General features: G+C 44.1%; 1 protein-coding gene across 1 annotated transcript in view; it reads right to left on the bottom strand.

The window, feature by feature from the left end:
* The window catches only part of pkhd1l1.1 (PKHD1 like 1, tandem duplicate 1), a 61,925-nt gene extending 40,590 nt beyond the window's left edge, over positions 1–21,335 (bottom strand). Inside the window, exons 1-37 of the mRNA XM_072371172.1 lie at positions 21,288–21,335; positions 20,988–21,082; positions 20,776–20,853; positions 20,101–20,245; positions 19,912–20,020; positions 19,774–19,831; positions 19,599–19,692; positions 18,546–18,599; positions 18,283–18,356; positions 18,168–18,210; positions 17,945–18,015; positions 17,747–17,857; positions 17,047–17,142; positions 13,932–14,197; positions 13,746–13,837; positions 13,515–13,674; positions 11,364–11,499; positions 11,132–11,275; positions 10,856–11,010; positions 10,583–10,693; positions 10,272–10,421; positions 9,876–10,000; positions 9,631–9,794; positions 9,331–9,500; positions 7,843–7,975; positions 7,361–7,515; positions 5,927–6,049; positions 5,536–5,641; positions 5,352–5,459; positions 4,788–4,952; positions 4,579–4,700; positions 4,152–4,284; positions 3,138–3,330; positions 1,969–2,111; positions 1,762–1,866; positions 1,385–1,570; positions 44–217 (exon numbers count right to left, since the gene is read on the bottom strand). Coding sequence (XP_072227273.1) covers positions 44–217; positions 1,385–1,570; positions 1,762–1,866; positions 1,969–2,111; positions 3,138–3,330; positions 4,152–4,284; positions 4,579–4,700; positions 4,788–4,952; positions 5,352–5,459; positions 5,536–5,641; positions 5,927–6,049; positions 7,361–7,515; positions 7,843–7,975; positions 9,331–9,500; positions 9,631–9,794; positions 9,876–10,000; positions 10,272–10,421; positions 10,583–10,693; positions 10,856–11,010; positions 11,132–11,275; positions 11,364–11,499; positions 13,515–13,674; positions 13,746–13,837; positions 13,932–14,197; positions 17,047–17,142; positions 17,747–17,857; positions 17,945–18,015; positions 18,168–18,210; positions 18,283–18,356; positions 18,546–18,599; positions 19,599–19,692; positions 19,774–19,831; positions 19,912–20,020; positions 20,101–20,245; positions 20,776–20,853; positions 20,988–21,042 — 4,507 coding nt within the window. The 5' untranslated portion in view covers positions 21,043–21,082; positions 21,288–21,335. The remainder of the gene's footprint in view (positions 1–43; positions 218–1,384; positions 1,571–1,761; positions 1,867–1,968; positions 2,112–3,137; positions 3,331–4,151; positions 4,285–4,578; positions 4,701–4,787; positions 4,953–5,351; positions 5,460–5,535; positions 5,642–5,926; positions 6,050–7,360; positions 7,516–7,842; positions 7,976–9,330; positions 9,501–9,630; positions 9,795–9,875; positions 10,001–10,271; positions 10,422–10,582; positions 10,694–10,855; positions 11,011–11,131; positions 11,276–11,363; positions 11,500–13,514; positions 13,675–13,745; positions 13,838–13,931; positions 14,198–17,046; positions 17,143–17,746; positions 17,858–17,944; positions 18,016–18,167; positions 18,211–18,282; positions 18,357–18,545; positions 18,600–19,598; positions 19,693–19,773; positions 19,832–19,911; positions 20,021–20,100; positions 20,246–20,775; positions 20,854–20,987; positions 21,083–21,287) is intronic.
* Positions 21,336–21,573: the final 238 nt, after the last annotated feature.

The following is a 21,573-nucleotide window of genomic DNA, read 5'->3' as shown; positions in this document are numbered from 1 at the left end:
GAATAGAATTGAACTGAACTGAATTGAATCCTCCACACATTACCTCCTGCCACGTGTCTGGGCTCCACGCCACCCACGCTGATGGAGACCTTGCTGTTCTTTTCCTCTCGGCTCCTGACTTTAACGACTCCCTGCAGCAGCCTGTCGTTGGCCTCGCTGATGTAGCCGCTGCTGTAGTAGAACACGCCAGGCACAGTGAAACGGTAACGGAAAAACCCTGAGAGGAACAAGGCAGCCGTTAGACTCGAATCACTTTCTATAAGTCCTGAAGGTCTCATGAGCAGCTGCTGCAGATCAAACTGAACCGGACCGACTGCAGCAGATATTAACGCCTTTAACTCTACAATCACGCCATGATTGTATTCTAGTTCATTCCCTGTTCCTGCATCTTACCGTTGACCCTGTTTTTGGCTTTCATCTGGTTTGGATTCGATCCGTTTGGTGTCTCTTATTCTTTCTCCTGTCTGTGTTTCACACCTGGATGTTTCTCAGTGATTATTCACCTTTCTGGTTTCCTTCTGTTTCAACATGTCGGTCCAATCTGAACCGGCTCCGGCTCATTTCTACCTTATCATCAGTTCTTTGTTCTTTATCATCCTGCATCTGGATCCTGATCCAGTGTTTACACCACAGACAACTCACAGAACTGAAGTGAATCTCCCTCCTCTGCATATTGTCCTTCTCTTTTCTGTCTCCTCATCCTCTTCTCTTTCGTTTCTAAGCTCTGCCTCTAAATATTCCAGCTCCAGCGGATACACGTGGCCAGAAAATCTCAATAACCACTATCTGAACAGCCTTAGTTGCCGTGGTGACGGCATCTGTGGTCATTGGGGGGCTGGATCCCCAAGATATCGTTTCCTCACCTCAGTGTCAAGCCAGATGTTGATCATGTTGGGGAGTGATGTTGTGTGAGTTTATATGTATTGATTTTATCATATAAAGCACTTTGTGCTTCTTTTGTACAAAAAGTGCCATATAAATAAAGTTTGATTTAATTCTAAAAATGTTCAAACATGGCAGGTTTGATCAGATTTGCCCTTATTTTGTAGTGACCCTTTAACAAATGTGAACAAGGCTGTAAAATAAAACCATGAGTCCTGATCTGGAGTGAAACCAAATCAAGCAAACACCATCAAATTATTACCCACTTATGACCTCATTGGAATCAGTAACCCGTAAGGAAAAAAGGTTTAAGTCTTGACTTAACAATCCCACTTCCAACGATCTGAGCCCAACAGTTTAATGGCTGCCAGTCGTGGCATTTTCCCTTAATAAATGTCCAATTCCAAAGCTTTTTCTGCCCATCAGCAGCTCACATAAAAAAGTAAAAGACTTTAGGGGCGAATTTTACCTTTTTCACGGTAAATCTGACTTGGTTTGGTACCTTTGGCGGTCTTGGCCTGGCCACTGTTGAGCGGTCCGCCTTCATAAGCGGCGCCACTTGGGCTGGAAACGCTGAAGAGCCGGTACCCGACTCTCTGGAAGGCCGGCGCCTCCCACCGCCACATCACGGTGTCTCCGACAAACACCGTGAGGGAGGCAGGACTCCAGGCGTATCCCGGTCCGAAAGCTGGAGCACAAAGACGAACAATGTGTTTAAATACGGCTAATTACAGACGGAAGGAGGGCAAACTGGTTCTGAGGTGGAGTCAGGTGAGCTGCAGGAGGCATTTCTGTCAGTCGATCCTCTTTTTGTTGAACCAATTCAACCCTCTCAGACTTAGTTTGACAGGTGCACAAAGGACAGAACCAGAAACCTACTGAGGTGGGACCCCTGGTTTGTGACGACGTGGGTCTTCTCCTCCGACTGCACAACGCACCGCAGCTCGTTCTCCGAGGCGGCCGCCACTTCACAGTCAGCGCCTCCTGAAACACGAGCCCACATTTCCAGCCTTTAGAAGATCAAACACAAAGATGGCTGCAGCAGAGACCTGCTGCACTGGTTCTGAAAGGTCCAGCGCTCCTTACCAACAGACACTTTGATGTCAGATGTGTTGGTGCTGAAACCAGAACCGGACACAGTCAGCGTGGTTCCTCCCATCAAAGAGCCGGACAGCGGCGAGATGCTGTACACCTCCAGGATGTATTCGATAGTCGTGTTCACACCGTCGCTGTGCAGCAAAACAACAATTTTAAAGGGATTTCACCTGATAAAACAGCATATTTAGAAGAATCAGACACAGAGCTGCTGAAAACTGTTGGATCTTAAGTTGATCTGAACTAAATAAAAAAGAAAATCAAAAACACAGGAATGTTTCTGCACTTTACTTTGTGGTTTAACTCCACCCAGGTCTGGTGGACAGTTCACTAACTTACAGTCTTAGTTTGGATTCGGTCCGGCTTTAAATCAAACAGAACAGAGAGAAGAAGAAGAAGAAGAAGAAGAAGAAGAAGAAGAAGAAGAAGAGCCTGAACAACAACTTTGTTTTACTTGAAATCAAATCTTTTTTAGCTCTGCCCTCAAACGTCTTGATTACATGATAAAGACAGAAAACAATTCTTTATAGAGTCTATAAGGAGAGTAAATACTAAGGACATTTACCCGTAAATCCAACTTATGATGGAAATAACCAAACCAAAGAAAGTAAGATGCTACTGATTCATGAACAACCTCGATCGGCGCCCCTCTCATACAGGAAGGAGATCAGTTTTATGCTAAATTTCCTTCACTGTTCTTCATACTTTCATGCTTTTTACCCAACTATATTTCTACATTTTAACTGCAGGACTTTTGTGTATCTGTAAGTTTAAGCAACAGGTTTTTCTTCACAGAGGCTCTTGGGAGGAGACTCTGGGGAAGACCCAGGACTCGTTGGAGAGACTATGGCCTGGGAACGCCTCGGGGTCCCCCTGGAAGAGCTGGAGGAAGTGTCCTGGGACAGGGAGGTCTGGGTTTCTCTGTTAAAGCTGCTGCCCTGCGACCCGACCCCCGGAGAAGCGGCAGATGATGGATGGATGGAGGCTGTTGTGGCTCTTTTTGGGGATACGTTTGTTCTTGTCTGTAAGTTCGAACTCTTTGTGCTGAATTTTGACTGTTTATGCTGAAAAATCCAACCTTTTCGATGATGTGTGACAACACGAAGCCACCTGACACAACTAAACACTCATTGAGGCTGATGAAGCTCGGTCTCTCGTACCTCGTTCTGGGGAAACCTTGGTTTCCAACCTGCACGTCCACCTGGTGCAGGCCGGGCGGCAGCACAGGAAGCAGACAGCTGATCATTGTTGCTGTCCACTGCACCGTGACGCACTCCTTCATGTCTACCAACACAACGCTGTCATTGTCTTGTCCTCCGAGGTTTGAACCTTGGATGGTGAGAACTCGGTGTCCTGCACAAAAGAAGATCTTATCTCTAACAAAGCGTCTGTCATTCAAGCAGAGATAATTATTACTTGTCATCTGATTAACTGGTCTTCTTGGCCTAACTGCCCTGCGTGTTGGAAGGTATTATTGTTTTGTGAATGCTTCTCAATCACGTTGAATTCCTCTGATTCTTAAGGTTTCGCGACATCAAAAGACAAAAAATAGAGTCAACCTGCAAGGCAACATTACACAACTCCAGAGCAAAGCTAACAAAGACTGAAAGCCATGAGGAAATGTTTCCACTTGCAGCTTTGAGCTCCAGGTGACAGTGGAGTCACACGTCAACACTAAAGCTGAGATAATTCAGGCAGGACGGAGACTTCATGCAGGTTTGAGCCAGAGAGGCATCTCGTGACTGATGTAATCTGCAGGTTTCACTGCTAAAACATGAACATTTGGAGGGAGGGTCTGACTTTTGGTCGCCTTTCTGTGGGTATGTTTCTCAATACAAAACACAAAAGACACTATTGTGTCCATGGCACTAAGTCAACATCAGCATATTTACTGTGGTTGTTCGGTATGTGAGAGAAAAGCCAATATGGGAAACATCATGAGACACAATGAATGCACCTTGAATCCTATTATCTTCATGCACGAATGGAAAGCAGATGCACATTCTACAGATGAAGCCTATTCACCCTCACAGACAAAGCTAAAAGTCCTCGTCCAGCTGGTTTTTTCCTTTAAACGATTCAAACGATTCTCTGGTTCATACAATGATCCGACCGCACTGAGAGCTCTTTAGATGCATCAGTAAAGGCTTCCTGCAGAAAATGAGCCAGCTTACCCGTCACGGTGGTGCTTCGGGGGCTCAGGCTGGAGATCTGAGGTGTGAGATTATCATCGTAGGTGAAGGAGCTGCTGGCAGCTTGACTCATGCTTCCCACCGTCACTGTGACCGACTGCGATCCTGCAGCTCCCTGAAATGTAAATGCATTGAATGAGCTGTATGTTGCAGAGCTTTACCCTGTAATTTATCCACTCATTTCAACCTTGTTCAAATCATTTTCAGTGACTCTTTTGACCAACTTCGCTGTATTCAGGAAAAGGAAACATCTGGAGCATCAACACACTCAGTAAAAGCTGTTCCAGAGTCACTTTTTAATGCTTTGGGATTCATTTCTTTTTATCTCCCGACTGTGTGAAGTGAATAAACTGTAGCTTTGAAGGTGTGCAGCTCTGAGAATAATCTGTCGTGCACTTCGTAGACTTACCGCTGGAGTTCTGCATTTCAGTTCAGTGTCACCTGCATCAAGCAGCACACACTCGCCGCTGCCGACAGTAACTGTGGCGTTGTGGCCGAGGCCGAAGCCTCTCACCGTCAGCAGCGTGCCTCCTGAGGGAGAAGCAACATTCAAAAAACTTCACGAAGACATTAACCTGAGGCGAAATCAGGCAAAAAGTGAGTAGTTTAATGCTCCACCTCCAAGACTTCCAGACAGCGGGGAGAAAGAGGAAACTATGAGCTGGTAGGTGAAGTGGAGGATGCTGCCGCCGGTGTGGCGTGCATCGCCCAGAGAGGGGAAGCTGACCGCCACCGGGTAGGTCCCAGCGCTGGAGGCGCCCAGTCTGCACACCTGAGTGGTATCTGGAGCAAAAGCCATAGAAGTTAAAGCATCAGTGTGAGGCTCTGGGCCCCCAGGTCACCTGTGGACCTGTTCAGATCCAAACTAAACTCTCTGTTTCGTACAGATGAGGACGTGTTTGAAACGGCATAGTTCAGGTTTTCTTTTAATCGTGTGAAAAACAAACCTGAGGAAGAAGAATTATGGTGGAAGAAGTGTCCTTAAGTTGCAGAGCGATTTGGTAAAAAGACAAAATCACTTTAACTGAGAAGAAAATGATCCCAATGTTCATAAACCCCCCCCCCGAAATATGAGTAAAGGACTGCAAATACCTGCAAAACCCTCACAGAAATGACCCTCAGTTTGAGCCAAACAGAGCCGTTAAACAGCAGGTTTAAAGAGTTAAGGGACAGTCTTCTCACCTGTGGTCTCTTCAACCCAACACCTGGCTTTTCCCACCATGACGGTTGCATTTTCACTGCTGAACCCCGTCCCAGTGACCGTCAGAAGGGTCCCGAGGCCGTCAGATCCTGAAACCATCGGGCGCAGCTTTAACACACAGCGGGAAAAGCCTCTTTTCCAACACTCTATCTTTCAGAAGCACACCTGAAGATGGGCTGATTCCAGTCACAACCGGAGTTTCCTCCTCTGACCACTCAAAGCTGCAGTCGCCGGAACATTTTGAGGGAATACCGTTGATGTACACCTCCACCTGCAAACAGCACTGCAAACCTCAGCTTCTACGGTGTTAACCTCAAGGTTTCACAACATATCTACGCCACATTGGGCTGAAAGAGCTTCGACTGTCATAACAACGGAAAAAGGTGAGCTGCCAGTGGAGCATGTGAAGGATTTGCTCCCCGAAGGCACAAATTACATAAATACTACGCAAAGAGACAAAAATAGGATCTGCTCTGAAGCTTTTTTACTATGCAAACACATCAGCTGACAGGTAATGTTGAAACCTAACCCCACAAAGCCTGGATCCCAGCTGTACCTGCGGTTTGTTCTCCACCACACGGAAGAAATCTCCTGTCAGGCCTCGAATCAGCAGGCCACCTTTCTTCTTCTCGCTGGCTGAAACGACGACATCTTTGCCCACAACGGACGAGCCGTCGACCTGAAACGAGCAGGAATCACCATCAGAAGGAAAACTTCACAAGTGGCCACAATGTTCCTGAAGAAACTTTAAAAGAGTTTTTAACAGAGGAGGATAAATGAAGTGCTGATTCTGAGCAGCTTTAAAGTGAATATCTGGTCTGAGCTCCTTTATTCTCCAACACAGCCTGAACCCTCTGAGACAAGCTTTCTGTCATTTCTTTAAGGAGTCTTCAGGAATAGTTCTCCAGGCTTCTTGAAGGACATCCCAAAGCTCTTCTTTGGATGTGGGCTGCCTTTTGTTCCGTTCTCTGTCAGATGATCCCACACTGCTTCAATAATGTTGAGGTCCGGGCTCTGGGGAGGATTCATCCCTCCATAAGACCTGTTGCCACTGATTTTCAGTCCACTTCTTGTGTCATTTGGCACAGCTCAGCCTTTTCTCCCTGTTTCCCTTCCTTAAGAACGGCTTCTTGACAGCCACCCTTCCATGGAGCCCATTTCTGATGAGGCTTGGGCCAACAGTAGATGGATCAGCTGAAGGTCCAGATGCATCTCTCAGGTCCTGTCAGGTCACAGCTGGATTTTTTCCTCTTTCTTAAGGACATCACTTTCAGATCCTGTTCATCTGCTGTAGATAGTTTTTTAGGCCTGACACTTCTTCTTTTGTCCTCCACTTGTCCAGTTTCCTCAAATGTTTTAAGGACACACTGCACACCATGCTGAGATATGCCAAGTTTTCAGCTAATAGCTCTTTGGGAATCACCTTGTTGCTGCAGAAATCCTATTTTCTGTCTGTCAAACTGTGTTTTCTTTGCTGTTTTTCATAGATGCAGCTAAAGAAATGGGAACAAATGATGTGTCTTTGTGACAAAGTGCCTAAAGATCCAGTTTAAAACGGCTTCTTTGCTAAGTTGTCTGTTCTGTGTCGACACAACACTGGTTCATCCCTTGAGTTCGGAGCCTTTTTTCTGCCTGAATGGTTCATAGCTCAGAGTTAAGTGGCTGAACAAAGAAAAAACACTGAAAATGCTCAGGAACAAGGACTGAAAATGAGTGAAAAAGCAGAAAATGTCCAAAGAAAAACTCTGAAAGAGCTTCAGAAAGCTGCAGAACTGTTGATCAGGACACTTTAAAGCTTACAGGGAAGTCTGGCTGCTTGGAAGGAAACAGAGAGAAGTTAGATGATGCTTTGACTCATTTAAATCTTGCATCCTACACACACTTCTACAAGCTTCTACCCACTAAATGACAGCTTATTTCATGTGTCTCTGACTGAAGGTAAAGGGCTCTTTGTGTGACAGTAACAGCTGTGTGGAGCATCGAGTCGGACCTTCATCAGAGGCTGGTCTCCGGGCTTCGTCAGCCACTCCACTCTCCACTTGGGGCGTCTGCAGCCTCCCTGCTTTGCAACCTTCAGCTGACCCATCCCTGCGATTCCCTCCAGAGCGTACTTCAGGTCCTCCTCACTGATGTCCACTGACAGACCTGCAGAGACAACATGTGATGCTGGACTGTTTCACCTCCTCCCTACAGGGAAACTGCTTTAATTGTGTTTGTTGCTTTTTGGATAAAGGCTAAATGACGAGTCATCATCATTATCTGTGAAGAGACATGATGAGTCACCGCTGCCGTTCTGTCTCTTTATCTTTGTTATGAGTACAATGCACCGTGACAGGAGGGATTATACAGGAATGAAGACAGTTTGGAAACCATCCAAATGTCTTATCTGCCGCGGATTGGTGTCATCTCGTCATTTTAACTGTGACGAGCGGCTTAGAAGGCAGGAATCAGTTCATTGTCTGTGTGATTTACCTTCAGCCCGGTCTCCGTTGAGCTCAACGTCAAAGGTGCCGGTCAGAGGAGGCGTGGCCCTGTGGAGGCGAGTGATGGTGACGGTGGCTCCGCCTCCTCTGAACTCCGCCGTGTCCTCGCTGCTGTTGAACCGCTTTAAGCACACGTCGGAGGGGGAAAAAACGTGTTAACGTGTTATTCTTAAACCCACAACGGGATGCTCCACGCGTTTGTTACTGTTTCTTATGTTTTCTGTGCTGAAATCTGTGTGTAAAATCCTCTAAAAGTGAGATGATATTCCACTAACTCAGGCTGTAAATGCTGTGGTACCGGTCCAAAGTTTAGCTTTGTCCAAACTGAGAAAATCACCCTGCTTCTTAATGTAACTGTGAAATAAAAAGGGACATTTTAACCATATTTTAGAGCTTTAAATCACACCAACAAGTCTTTCTAAAGTAGTTCTACTGTAAATATATTGAAACAAATTGTATATTTTGATACCCAGGATTGAAATCTACTTCATTAAATTAAACCTGAAACAAATAACTAAAATAAATCCAAACTTTGTGGAACTTTTATTCCACAGAAACTTGTTTAATCATTTTCTAGTCCCACATCAATCTGTTTTGGAATGATTTTATATTTAATTTCTTCTTTAATCATTTCAGGAGTCTTTATTTAATCTAGTTTACTTTCTAATTTCTGGTTCTTTAGTTTTTTGGTTCTTTAGTTTTCTGGTTCGTCAGTTTTTTGGTTCGTCAGTTTTTTGGTTCTTTGGTTTTCTGGTTCTTTGGTTTTCTGGTTCTTTGGTTTTCTGGTTCGTCGGTTTTCTGGTTCTTTGGTTTTCTGGTTCTTTGGTTTTCTGGTTCTTTGGTTTTCTGGTTCGTCGGTTTTCTGGTTCGTCGGTTTTCTGGTTCTTTGGTTTTCTGGTTCTTTGGTTTTCTGGTTCTTTGGTTTTCTGGTTCTTTGGTTTTTTGGTTCGTCAGTTTTTTGGTTCTTTGGTTTTCTGGTTTGTCTGTTTTCTGGTTCTTTGGTTTTCTGGTTCTTTGGTTTTCTGGTTCTTTGGTTTTCTGGTTCGTCTGTTTTCTGGTTTGTCTGTTTTTTGGTTCGTATGTTTTCTGTTATATCAGATAAATCAGTTTTCCTTACTTCCTGTTTCATTCTGTTTCTGGTTTCTCGGTTTCTGATCTGAATTTATCTGCAGGTTGTATTTGCTGTGCTTGTTGTGTGACTTTGTTTCTCTTTACTCTGTTTTAGTTTGTGTTTCCAGTTCTTTTAGTTCTCTCCTTGGCAGCTCAAATAAAGTCTCTAGTTCACCACATCGTCAGTCCTCGTCTCCTTCCTGGTAACTCAGCATGTGGCTCCTCAACCTCCCGCTCCACCATGACTTCTGACCAGCTGTTTCTTTTAATTTCTTTTAAACCTTTTTTCCTGTCTGAATATTCCTGGACTACTTTTCCGGAAAGTCTCTCATCTTTAATATGACACACAATGAAATGAAGGAGCTACCTGAAAGAAGCCAGCGTCCAGCAGCGGGAACCCAAACGCACATTCGAGCGGTGTGGCTTTGATCTCGTATCGGATCTGTGAAGCCGCTGATTCATATCTAGTGACAGAAAAGGCTTCGAAGGACTTTCCGGAGCTCTCTAAAGGAGGAGGCCTCCTCTTGAGGGGAACCGCTGAGAAACGACGAGAAACAATCAGAAAAATTAACTTCTCAGCCTTTGAAAACACATTCAAACACATTTACTACAAAGAAAAACACTTAAAAAACAATACAAACAATACAAAACTATGATCCGACTTTACCGTTTCCATCAGTTGTTGTGAGTCTCTTTCCAATGTGAACAGCATCGACGTAGAAATCTTCACCAGAGGCATCTTTGTAGAGGGAAAGCTGCAGCAGACTGTAGCTGCTCCCGATGTATTCTGTCTGCAGGGAGCTCTGCAGGTCCAAGCATTTGTAGCTCCACCTGTGAATAAATCAGTTTTACAAGCTGAGAAACAGCAACGTATCTCTGCATCTCTGAAAAATCTCGCATGGATTTACTGACTTTGGTTCCTTGTTGAATAAAGTGTTGATTGTTGCGGTCTCTGTCTTGGTTTGGCCATCGCTGTCACGATAAGTGAACTTTACCCCGACTTCATCCCTCAACACTCCCTTGTATGCAAAGCAAAGCTGGGAGGAAAATAAGTGAAAGTGGATTTTAGATCGATTTACAGCCATGTGAACAGATCAGGCGCAATGAGTTAATTTAATGAGTTAATTTAATGAGTTAATTTAATGAGTTAATTTAATGAGTTAATTTAATCAGTTAATTTAATCACTTAATTCAATTGGTTAATTTAATCGATTAATTTAATGAGTTAATTTAATCGGTTAATTTAATCAGTTAATTTAATCAGTTCATTTGATCGGTTCATTTAATCGGTTCATTTAATTCATTTACTGTGGGGTTTTTGTCCAGGGACACCGGGCCGTATTTGTTTCCGGACTCTTTGGTGTAGCTTTCCATGAACAGAACCTCAGCGTTCTTCAGTGACCACAACCCACAGAAAGCAGAGTGTTTTACAGGAGTTCCTCTCTCAGGTGTGTTGAACTGTTGAAGACAAGCGATCACAGTTAGAACCCGAAGTCAAACATTTGTCTCTGAAAAACAGCTTTCTTGTACCTAAAGGGGCCCGCCGCAGTTTTACGCCAACCTTTATGGTACCAGACCTTGTTTTTCTCTTTGTTTCATAGTCTTTAGCATCCACTGACCTGCGAGTTGTCGTTTTCAAAGTCATTGAAGTATTTCACATCGTTGCCCTCGGAGGTCAGGATCTCCGCAGGACACTCGGCTTTCGTCAAGTCCTCCAAAGCTGACTGCACCTGCTCAGTCACACAAGCTGAGGGTTAGCTCAGAATATTTGGCCCAAACACGGCCCACATCTGCAGAGATATATTTAAATGATGGCTCTGACTCAGGGTGAGTGTGGCAGGCGTAACTCAGCCACATATCCACCAGATGCTGGATTTCGCAACATTACAGACCTCAGACTCCGTTGCGTTGAAGGCGATGGGCTTTGTCGGGACTCCCCCCCAAAGCAGAGTGAAGGTCTCCATGCTGCTTTGCCCTTTAGTGACCTCTGCGACAGTGATGTTGGTGTCTGAGCCAAAGACCTCATAGCTGAGAGGTATGAAGTCACCTGCAAGCAGAGGATAAAAGACTTTATCTGTTGCACTTTAGCTGCTGGAACCAAAGATGAGGTCAGATATATGTGTCATTCTAAGCTTTTGAACCAGTCAAGGGTCATCTTTGTCTCTCACCTCTGTCAGAGTTGAAGGTGACTGTGTAGTGAGACCCCTGACCGTCCTCCTGTTTGGTGACCTGGACTGTGTCGGGTTTGATGGACCACAGGCTGTTCAAGGCTGCTTCCACCACAGCTGCTGAGGCGCTGACAGGGATTGGTCCTGAAGGACATAAAGACAAACTCACCTTTACTCCCGAGTTTCATCATATGCAGAGTCTGTGGCCACCGTTCATTTCCATCTACATTACCGGTGTTGGCGTGTCCGTGGCTCAGGCTGAAGAAGGTGCTTCCACAAAGATGGCTGGCACAGCTGCTGCTGACGCTCACCTTCTGCACCTCTTTGACTGCTGCGACACCGGCGGGCCACGAGTCAAAGGTGACCACCTGAGGAACGGAGAGGTGAGGCACAGAGGCAGGTGACGGTTAAATCAATGAGCAGCAGGAGTGCAGGAGAAGAAACTGATTCACACAAGAACTGAGATTATTATTTCCTGAGATTAAAGGGGAACTCCGGTATTTTTAAACCTTATTTCTGGCATGAAATACGTTCATCTACTCACCGAGAACAGTTTGGTGAAAGTCGGCGTCCTTCAGAAGATATTTAGATAACTGGAGATCCATATAACGGAGTGAACGGGGCTTAGAGGATGCAGCCTCTAAATAAGGCATTATCTGTCTTTATTTCACCAATACTTTAAGAAGAATGAATGAATGAACGTGTGCTATAGCTCTGTTAGCTCATAGCTGCTGTGTTGTTGTTATTGGCGGCTATCGGGGGGCTTATAGAGGGCTTTCTACACACTCGTCTACTGGGATGATGTCATCGACGCCCCCCTGCAGCACAGTTCATTCACTCCGGTAAGAACGTCCATCTTACTCAAAGTCGTCGTTCATGTTGTCAAAATCTGATAAATATCCTGCCATGTTGCACAAAACTATCAGCAGCAAACTCTGTGTGAAGTTAGCCGACTGTCACAGAGCACGGAGTGAATAAACTGTGCTGCAGGGGGGCGTGTGGATGAAGTGGTCCCAGTAGAGTGCCTGTGTAGAAATCCCTCCGTTAGCTCTCCTATAGCTGCAAGTAGCCACATAACAGCAGCTATGAGCTAACAGAGCTATAGCACACGTTCATTCATTCATTCTTCTTAAAGTATTGGTGAAATAAAGACAGATAATGCCTTATTTAGAGGCTCTAAGCCCCGTTCACTCCGTTATATGGATCTCCAGTTATCTAAATATCTTCCGAAGGACGCCGCCTTTCACCAAACTGTTCTCAGTGAGCAGATGAACGTATTTCATGCCAAAAATAAAGTCTCAGGTTAAAAATACCGGAGTTCCCCTTTAAGAATCAACTCAGTGAAGAGAAATCTTTTTTTTTTTACATATTCTTTCTGTTTGACTAAGCTGAGGTGCCGAGTGTTCAGGTGGCGTCTTGAGTGAAGTAAAGTGATGATCTTTGGTTCTACAACGTATCCTTATCAACCCTCAGGGCTCTGAGCCTGATTTAGCCTTTATACACCACATAAAGAAGGTTTACCAAACCCCTGTTTGGGTAACTCATCAGCTGACTCCACCACTTTTTTCCATTTTTATAAAATAACAAAAACCCAGAATATACCGAAAGAAATGCAACACCTGCCAGGCACTTTGAAAACGTCACCCCGGCGTGATCATAGACGCCGGAGGGTTAATATGCAACACCTAAAGGTTCTGAGAAGCAGCTCAACCAGCACCCAAAGATGAAAGAAGCTGAACAGGTTAAACGTTCAGCTGCTCATCAATGGAAAATATGCTGCTTTACAAAGTTTCCAGCCCTCAGAGTGAAGATGACGCAGACAGGTTTGATGCAGACAACTGAGCCGTCTGACACCACATCTGCACAAATGCACAAAGGTATACGATGAGGAAGCCTTGACTGGAAGTTCTGACTGTCCTCTCTGAATGAGAAATCCTTATTTAAGAGCCTCCCTTGCTGTGGATGGACAACCGAAGCTCTATATTTAATCTATCTAACAACAGCGTATATTTAAACCCTTTTAAACATAATAAATCTAAATAGACACAAGTCTGCTCTCCTTTGCACACCGTAGACTTGAATAAATACTGAAATTAGTCCTTTTTTCATTGAACCAAGAAGAATTTAGGCTCAAATTGTGACCGTAAGAATCTAAATCAAACCAAAACTTGCGACACTTAAAGATTTAAAGCCCCAATGAGCAGAAAAGTGATGTAATAATACAGCAGCCACTGAGGTCATCTGTGTTTTTCACCTGAATAGAAAAGATTATCCGGCTAAAAAACCTTTAATTTAGAGAAAGATTCGGCCTATTTTCCCCGAAGGCTCCAGAGTTGAGCAGATAATTCTGGACGTTTTGTGTTCAACACGGTAAAACCGGTACCTGCTCCTCATCGAACACTTCGTATTCAGCCACGATGTTCTGAACCTCGTTGACGGCATCGTCTGTTTGCTCCTCTGTGAAGGAACTCTCCTCTTGGAACAGAGCGATGTTGATATGAGCTCTTCCACCGTATTCATTCTGCAGGAGCTCCATGTAGTAGCTGCAGAGAAAAACTGTGTTATTCACGGTCTTTCTTTAGCGTCTGAGGCGTGCTTCAGCTGCCCTGCTTACGGTTTTCCTTTCTCCAGAGCCATCACTTCTGATTGCTGTGACTCCAGCTGTCCGTGGCTGTGGACGTAATATGGCTGGAACGCAACTTTAGCCTGAAGTGAAGAAGGAGAACAAATATGAAAAGAACAGAACAGAACAGATAAATCTGAAGTTTATCTTTGATGGCGGCGGGATTTGTCTTCACACCTTGTGTTCTGGGCGGCTGGAGTTGCTCAGGTACAGCTCACATCTGTCATCACAGTGCAGGAATACGATGAAGTTGCCGGTCGACGGAGGCACAAGGAAGCCTGTGGTTCGTGTGCTGAAGTAATTGAATTCAATGGCAAAGGTGTGAGGCAGGGAGTCCACCCACTGCCACCAGTAGCCAGTTGTGTTCTCCGTGTAGCTCCAGATGTCTCGAACGTAACGGGGACGAGTGTCGTTCCACAGCTCCATCTTCAGGCCTCTGCCGCCTGGATGCACATGTGGCAGAGCAGGAAAACTCAGTATAACAGTGGCTCAGGCTGCTCAAACGGGCGAATGACAGCTGCCATTTTTAAGTCTTTAACAGACAAAACTATCAGTTGATTGGAAGATAAAAAAGTTAAGGAAAGGTCAGGTGATCTTTATTATTTAAGGTGGCATTAATCAACAAAGCAGTAAATATATGCAGCTGTTTCTCAGCCAGATGTCACAGCGATAAAAGAGAAACAAGAAAAATCAGAACGAAACATGAAAAAATTAAGTAAATCCTTCACAAAGCAGTAAATATATGCAGCTGTTTCTCAGCCAGATGTCACAGCGATAAAAGAGAAACAAGAAAAATCAGAACGAAACATGAAAAAATTAAGTAAATCCTTCACAAAGCAGTAAATATATGCCGCTGTTTCTCAGCCAGATGTCACGGCGACAAAAGAGAAACAAGAAAAATCAGAATGAAACATGAAAAATTTAAGTAAATCCTTCACAAAGCAGTAAATATATGCAGCTGTTTCTCAGCCAGATGTCACGGCGACAAAAGAGAAACAAGAAAAATCAGAGTGAAACATGAAAAAATTAAGTAAATCCTTCCCAAAGCAGTAAATATATGCAGCTGTTTCTCAGCCAGATGTCACGGCGACAAAAGAGAAACAAGAAAAATCAGAATGAAACATGAAAAAATTAAGTAAATCCTTCACAAAGCAGTAAATATATGCAGCTGTTTCTCAGCCAGATGTCACAGCGATAAAAGAGAAACAAGAAAAATCAGAACGAAACATGAAAAAATTAAGTAAATCCTGCACAAAGCAGTAAAAGACTACATATAGCAGGTGATTAGGAGCAACAACATAAAATCTCACTAAATTACAGAGGGGGATACGACAAACGATGGGTATAAGATGTGAAAAAGGCAAAAAAACAAGAAAAGGAGACACGTTTTTACACCAAATGTAGTTTAAAACTAGTGTACCAGCTCTAAAACAATCTGATCATACCCCTTCCTGTTCCCAGTGTTCCCAGTAAGCTTATTCCCAGCGTGTATTCAGAACCAGTAACTACCACTGGTCTAACTCCCAGAGGACAAGCCTGTAACCATAACAACATGAAGGGATGCCAACACTCTGTATCGGACCACATTCTCTGTTAATCACCACTGTCTCAGACAGTAAATGTCACTGTTTTACTGTCAGGTAAAACTCACCAGTCTTAAACTGATTTTAGTCAGCTCCAAAGCCTCTGTGTGAGATGTAAGAGTTGGTAAATGTGTCCATGTTTATGCATTTAGCAGACGCTTTTATCCAAAGCCATAGAGCCATAAAGCCATAGAGCCATAGAGCCATAGAGCCATAGAGACATAGAGACATAGAGCCAAAGAGACATAGAGCCATAGCCATAGAGCCATAGAGACATAGAGCCATAGCGACATAGAGCCATAGCCATAGAGCCATAGAGCCATAGAGACATAGAGCCATAGAGACATAGAGCCATAGCCATAGAGCCATAGAGCCATAGAGACATAGAGCCATAGAGCCATAGAGACATAGAGCCATAGCCATAGAGCCATAGAGCCATAGAGCCATAGAGACATAGAGCCATAGAGACATAGAGCCATAGAGCCATAGAGACATAGAGCCATAGCCATAGAGCCATAGAGCCATAGAGCCATAGAGACATAGAGCCATAGAGACATAGAGCCATAGAGCCATAGAGACATAGAGACATAGAGACATAGAGCCATAGCCATAGAGCCATAGAGCCATAGAGACATAGAGCCATAGAGACATAGAGACATAGAGCCATAGAGCCATAGAGCCAGAGAGCCATAGAGCCATAGAGACATAGAGCCATAGAGACATAGAGCCATAGTTTCCTCGAGCGATCCTCCTTCAGAGCCATCTTTGTTGTAAGTTTTCATAGTTTTTGTATTTATTAAAACGCTAAGTTTCGTAGCCTTGTTTTGTTCCTCTGTTTTTGGAGAGTTTTTGATTTGTAATTTTCATAGTTCCTCCCCTACTGGAGCGGTTTTGGGTTTTTGTTTATTGAAAGATTTTGTGCTGCCGTTAAAGGCGAGTTTTAAGTTTAGGGTTAAAGTTTTATAGTGCCTCTGTTTTGATCAGTCTGAGGTCTGTAATGTTGATGTGATTGTGGTGAGTAGATGAACGTATTTCATGCCAGAAATAAGGTTTAAAAATACCGGAGTTCTGCTTTAAGTTAAGGTTGGGCATCAAAAGGACACGGTTAGGCCTTCATGTTGTAGAAATGTATGTTTGGGCACATTCTGCTTGAAGCTGCTGTCCGACCATGAGTTGTGACGCCAATAAGTTCAGCGACTGGTTTGCATGTCAGAATAATCAGATGTCGTGTCGCTAAAGAGTCCAACAGAACATTTCTGACACTCTTTATGCATCAAATTCAAATCTTATTAAAACGTTTCTGTACAAAAGCCAAAGTGCGGCTTATTTCCTGCCTGCTCTGCAGACTCCTCACATGAACGCACCTCACAGGTGCACGTGAGCGCCGTCCTGAGACCTTTTAAACTGAAGTCACTTCAGTGTTTATTTTTGGTCCTGTTGTTTGCATTCAGGCAGGTTGTGGGCAGAAAAATGCAGCCGTGCACGTCAGCGTGTGATTGGGCGTGTGCTCTCTGACAGGCAGATAACAGCTTATCTGTTGCAGTTCAGCTCATCGAAGCGTGGCTCTGACGGAGCGACGTACAAAAGAAACTCTTTGTTGCTCAGATACTTTGAGTTCCTTCTGTGTTCGTGTTGCTGCTCAAACAATGAATAAAGCGGCGAGATGGAGCTGGTTGCATCACAGCCACAGACAAACAGACGGATCTCACCTGGATACACGGTCACGTTGTTGTCTGGCATCAAACGTTCTGCAGTTTTGCACGTGATGCTGTCATCAGCCACAGTCTGGATTTCACAAGGCAGGCCTGAAAGATGGAAAGATTATACTTTTATAATATTACACCTTTAATGCAGTTCATTTATCTATTTAGTAATTATATTCTAGGCTTGTTTCACACATGAATAACTGCTTTCTATTCTAACTTTAAAGCATTTTAAAAGAACTAACCAACACAGCTGGAATGCATCTGATATTTTGGGGTTATTTAAGTTGCATTTAAAATCTAAAACATGATAAACTGAACACTCGGATGTTTTCTGGTGCCTTAAAACCCATAAAACCACCGACTTTGAGCTCAGTCTGCTGTGTACGATGCCTCCATCTCAGATCTTATCGCTGTATTAACGCAGCATGAAGTGACTTCTTTGTGATTAAATACATGTTGAACCTAAAAGTTAATGGTGTGTTAAATGACTCGTGAAATCCTTGCAGAGACAACACAATAGACCGGTGTTGTCATGGTCTGCTGTGTTTCTAAAGCCTCTGGAGGATTATTGTCCTGTTGTGCTGAACAGGATTATCACCATCGCACGCCTTGAGGCTTCAATGTACAGTTTTTGTCTTGTTTGAGCCGAGTAAAAACAGTTCTGGATGCTGAGGTTTTGGTAAGTTTCCATGGTGACGGTTACCTCCAACGAGAACACGTGCCGGTTGATCGGTTTGGTCGAAGAAGCGGCCGTGGACGGTCAGCAGCGTTCCACCCTTAACGCTGCCCTTTGCTGGAGAAACTCCTGTCACCTCTGAGCCAGAGACACAAAAGATGTGTTAAAGTGAGCTTCACAGCGGAGACGACTCTCCTCAGGAAAGCCTGCTTCTTTCTTACTTACCGGCAAACGTTTGGAACATCGACAGCTTGCCCACGGAGGAAATCCAGAACAGCTTCTTATCTGGTGAACTCCTGAAGAGGAAAAAAGAACATCAAATCACAGCTGTTTTTTCATTACAAACCAGTTAAATCTGCCGTTTCCAGCTGCATCTTTAAGTCATCGGCCTTCACTTCCTGGTTTTTAACACCCTCCTAAAGCAGAGTTGGCTTTAGCAGCACTTTACCGTCCGAAATCAGCATCCAGAATGTAGCTCAGGTTGTGATGTCCTGTTGGAGTTAAAAACATAATCACTAAAAGTCCCTTTGGACGCTTTAATTAACCCATGAGCAGCAGCTTACCAACATATGTCCCTGTCATCTTGCAGCTCATGTATCCCCAGTGAGAAGATTCGGAGTCCAGTTGTAGGTTATACCTTCAAAAGTGTTAGAAAGAGAATAACGTCATCATTGAACTGTGTTCAGTTGTGTTCAGTCTGGCACATTTTGCTCTGTTTTCACATCGAGCCACAAACTGAATTTCTTCAGGTTACAACAACATTTGCATCAGAAACGGTGTGATTCAGCTTTTAAATGCACTGCCTGCTGAACATTGAATCACTTACAGGTCGTCTGACTCCGGCTTTAGCATCTCACAAGGCATTCCTCCCATGTAGGATCTGCAATTAACAAGATGAAACGGATTCATCGTGGAGTCGATGACAGAATATCAGGCTGTCGGCTTGTCTTGTTGTCATGATATTTAGAAAAAAGGTTAAAGTTGCATCGATGTGATTAACTCCATGCAAAGGATTACAAAATGCTTTAAAGATGAGCTGCTGTCATTGTCCTTCAGGATAGGAGTTTAAAAAAAGGTTAAAAACATTAAATGAGACAATAAGACAAGATCAACAAGACACAATTAAGCAAAAGTCACTTAAACAAACTGGTCTTAAGCTGCTTTTTAAAGGTGTCCACAGTGTTCGAAGCACAATTACAGTCGGGTCGAGCTCGAGGGACAACAGACGCCTCATCAGAAGACCTTAGGGCTGCTGTGGGGCTTCGGTAAGTCTAACAGATAAATGGAGTCTCTGAAAGTTAGAAAAAGGATTCTGGACCTGCTGTGGAACCAAATGTAAAGAAATCAAGACGAAGTTAACCCAGACGAGATGAAACGGGAGCGTGGACCATCATTTCTGTCTCCACGGGGCAGATCTTCACATGCTGATCCAGCCTCAGACCCTGGCTCATAAAAACCTCCAGATTATGCAAAGATGGTTTCATTAAAAACGACAGAACATCGAGACTCTCGATCAGTACTGTTAATGTGAATAGAATGAAGTATTCATGCTGATTTAATGGCACAAGTATGATAATATCGATGCTTTTTTCCATAACATCTCGTGGGGAAATTAGAGCTTTCAGCTCATAAACTGTGGTTCCATCAGTGCTGAATACAGAGAGGATCCAGCTCAGATGCTTCCTCACAGGAGTCTGAATTTGAAAGGCTACAACAAACTTTTAGTTTCTAAGAGAATACATTTCTTCCTCAACTCCATCTTTATTGTTAGAGTCGGATGAAAAACGTGTGTTTCAGTTCAGCTTTGACTCCATTAGAGGACGAGTCCATTAAAAACAAACTGGAGAATAAATAACTTTTAAATGATCTCTTTTCATACCTCAGAAATCGGGCCTGGACGCCATTCGAGCTCACGGCCGTGTTGCTGCCGTAGACGTCAGTGAAGATCCGACCTCGCAGCGTCACCACTGTGCCTGCGGGGTATGTCAGGAGGTTTTATCATCAAGGTTCACAACGAGCTCAGTGAAATCTCTGCATGCTGTGAACGGCTGTACCTGGGGGGCCGCTGACTGGACTCAGGGAGCTGATGGTGGGCGTGCGATACCAGACGCTCTGAGGAGAGTTACAGGAGAATGAAACCAGACCCATCAACCCAAAACTCAACTGCTCACCAGTTAACTTGTGAAACTTACATAGAAGCTGCAGTGGTAGGGTTTATAAGCCCCGCGACAGATGCTGCTGTCAGGAATGGGAACGCCATCCACGCTGACGTGGGCCACATACTGACCGTACGGCATCGGCCTGTGATGGATGAAATGCTGTTTCAGCTGGAAATACCACCAACATCCCCTTCAGAAAGTGTTTATTATTAAAAAGTGGACCTGGTGTAACACATGATCTGGCTGCCGTGCGTCGAGTCTCTTTCCACGTCACAGGGAATCGACATGGTGTCCGACACCAGGGTCACGCGGTTTCCAAACTGGTCGTCTTTGGGATTCAGCTGGAACTGTCGCTCCTGAGCAAAGCCTGAAAAGAAACGCCACAGTGATGCAGATGTGGAATGTTTGGTTCAGTTCTGGGGCTTCGTAATGTTCCCACCGCCAACAAAATACAAAACCACGTAGCAAAGGGATTATAATCCCTCTTTAAATGGCTTGAACAAATAGACAATTGGACGGTCCAAGACTTTCTTTAATTCAGTGAAGACTAACCTGAGGTAATTAATTAATGTTTGGAGCAAAGTAAGAACAAAATATGTGCTCAACTTCAGACATCCGAGACAGATGTCTGGGTGTTATTATGGACTCGGCCACAATATTCCCAGCCTTAGATGTGTAAAAGTCGCATTTATCTCCAGCAGAGTGATAACAGACGATCAGACAGCTGCTGCTAACCCTTTCCATGGTTTCATCAGTGTTGCCTTACCTTTTTATTGTATATATTGTTGATGCATTTCGTTTTATTGTACTTTGTTTTATGTAAAGCACTTTGAATCGCCATGCAGCATAAATAAGTGAGCCATAATGTTAATTTATGAAACTCATTGGATCTCTTACCGTCTCCGCTGATGGTGAGTCGCGTTGCTCCATTAGAACTTCCCCGATGTGGAGACACATAATCAATGCGCTGTGCACCTGGAAAAGTCGTTAAAACTACTCTTTAAACAACCAAATGCACCTTTATTGTCATGTACAGGGTCGGCTGGTGTTTGGCGGATAATTTTTTTTAACATTTTGAATAAAAACTACACATTTAAAAGGTTTCTTACTGCAGCAACACCACAGAGCGACGAGCAGAGCCGCCGGCCTCAGAGCGCACTCCATCCCGGGTAATTCCCAGATTCCTCTGATGCCTCACCTGCACCTGGGAGAGGGGGAGTCAGGTAAGACACCACTCAACAGGATGTTTCAACTTTAAACGGAGGTATCTGCTGTCTTTCATGACAAAAATTCAAATTAAAGTCGAGAATTCAAGGAAAGACTAACGTGAATATTCACTATTGCTATGCGTAAATAACTCAACTCTTACAGATATGTACAAATGTGAGTTTAAAATAGACAAAACTTACCTGTTCTCTGCACAAATATGTCGTTGACCTATTTAAAGCAGCAGAGAGGGGTTCTGTCTGGACTCGGAGGTGCTCTGACTCTTTATAACATCCTCTGGGTTCCGCCTCTCACCTGGAACTGGGCGGAGCTGAGATCAGCACATCCAGGGAAGACTGCAGGTTCACATCTGCTGAAATCTGAACGGGATCTCCCGAAATAAAAACGCTGCCAGGAATGGGCCCCGTGTCACCGTGTGGGGGTGCATGAGTAACAGCTTCATGACGAGAGGAAGAAGTGAAACTAAAC

The sequence above is a fragment of the Leuresthes tenuis genome, unplaced genomic scaffold (genome assembly GCF_036924035.1).
Source record: "Leuresthes tenuis unplaced genomic scaffold, fLeuTen1.0.hap1 SCAF_18, whole genome shotgun sequence".
Lineage (NCBI taxonomy): Eukaryota > Metazoa > Chordata > Actinopteri > Atheriniformes > Atherinopsidae > Leuresthes > Leuresthes tenuis.
Note: the sequence above shows the minus strand (reverse complement) of the source record. Positions and strands in the feature narration are given on the sequence as shown.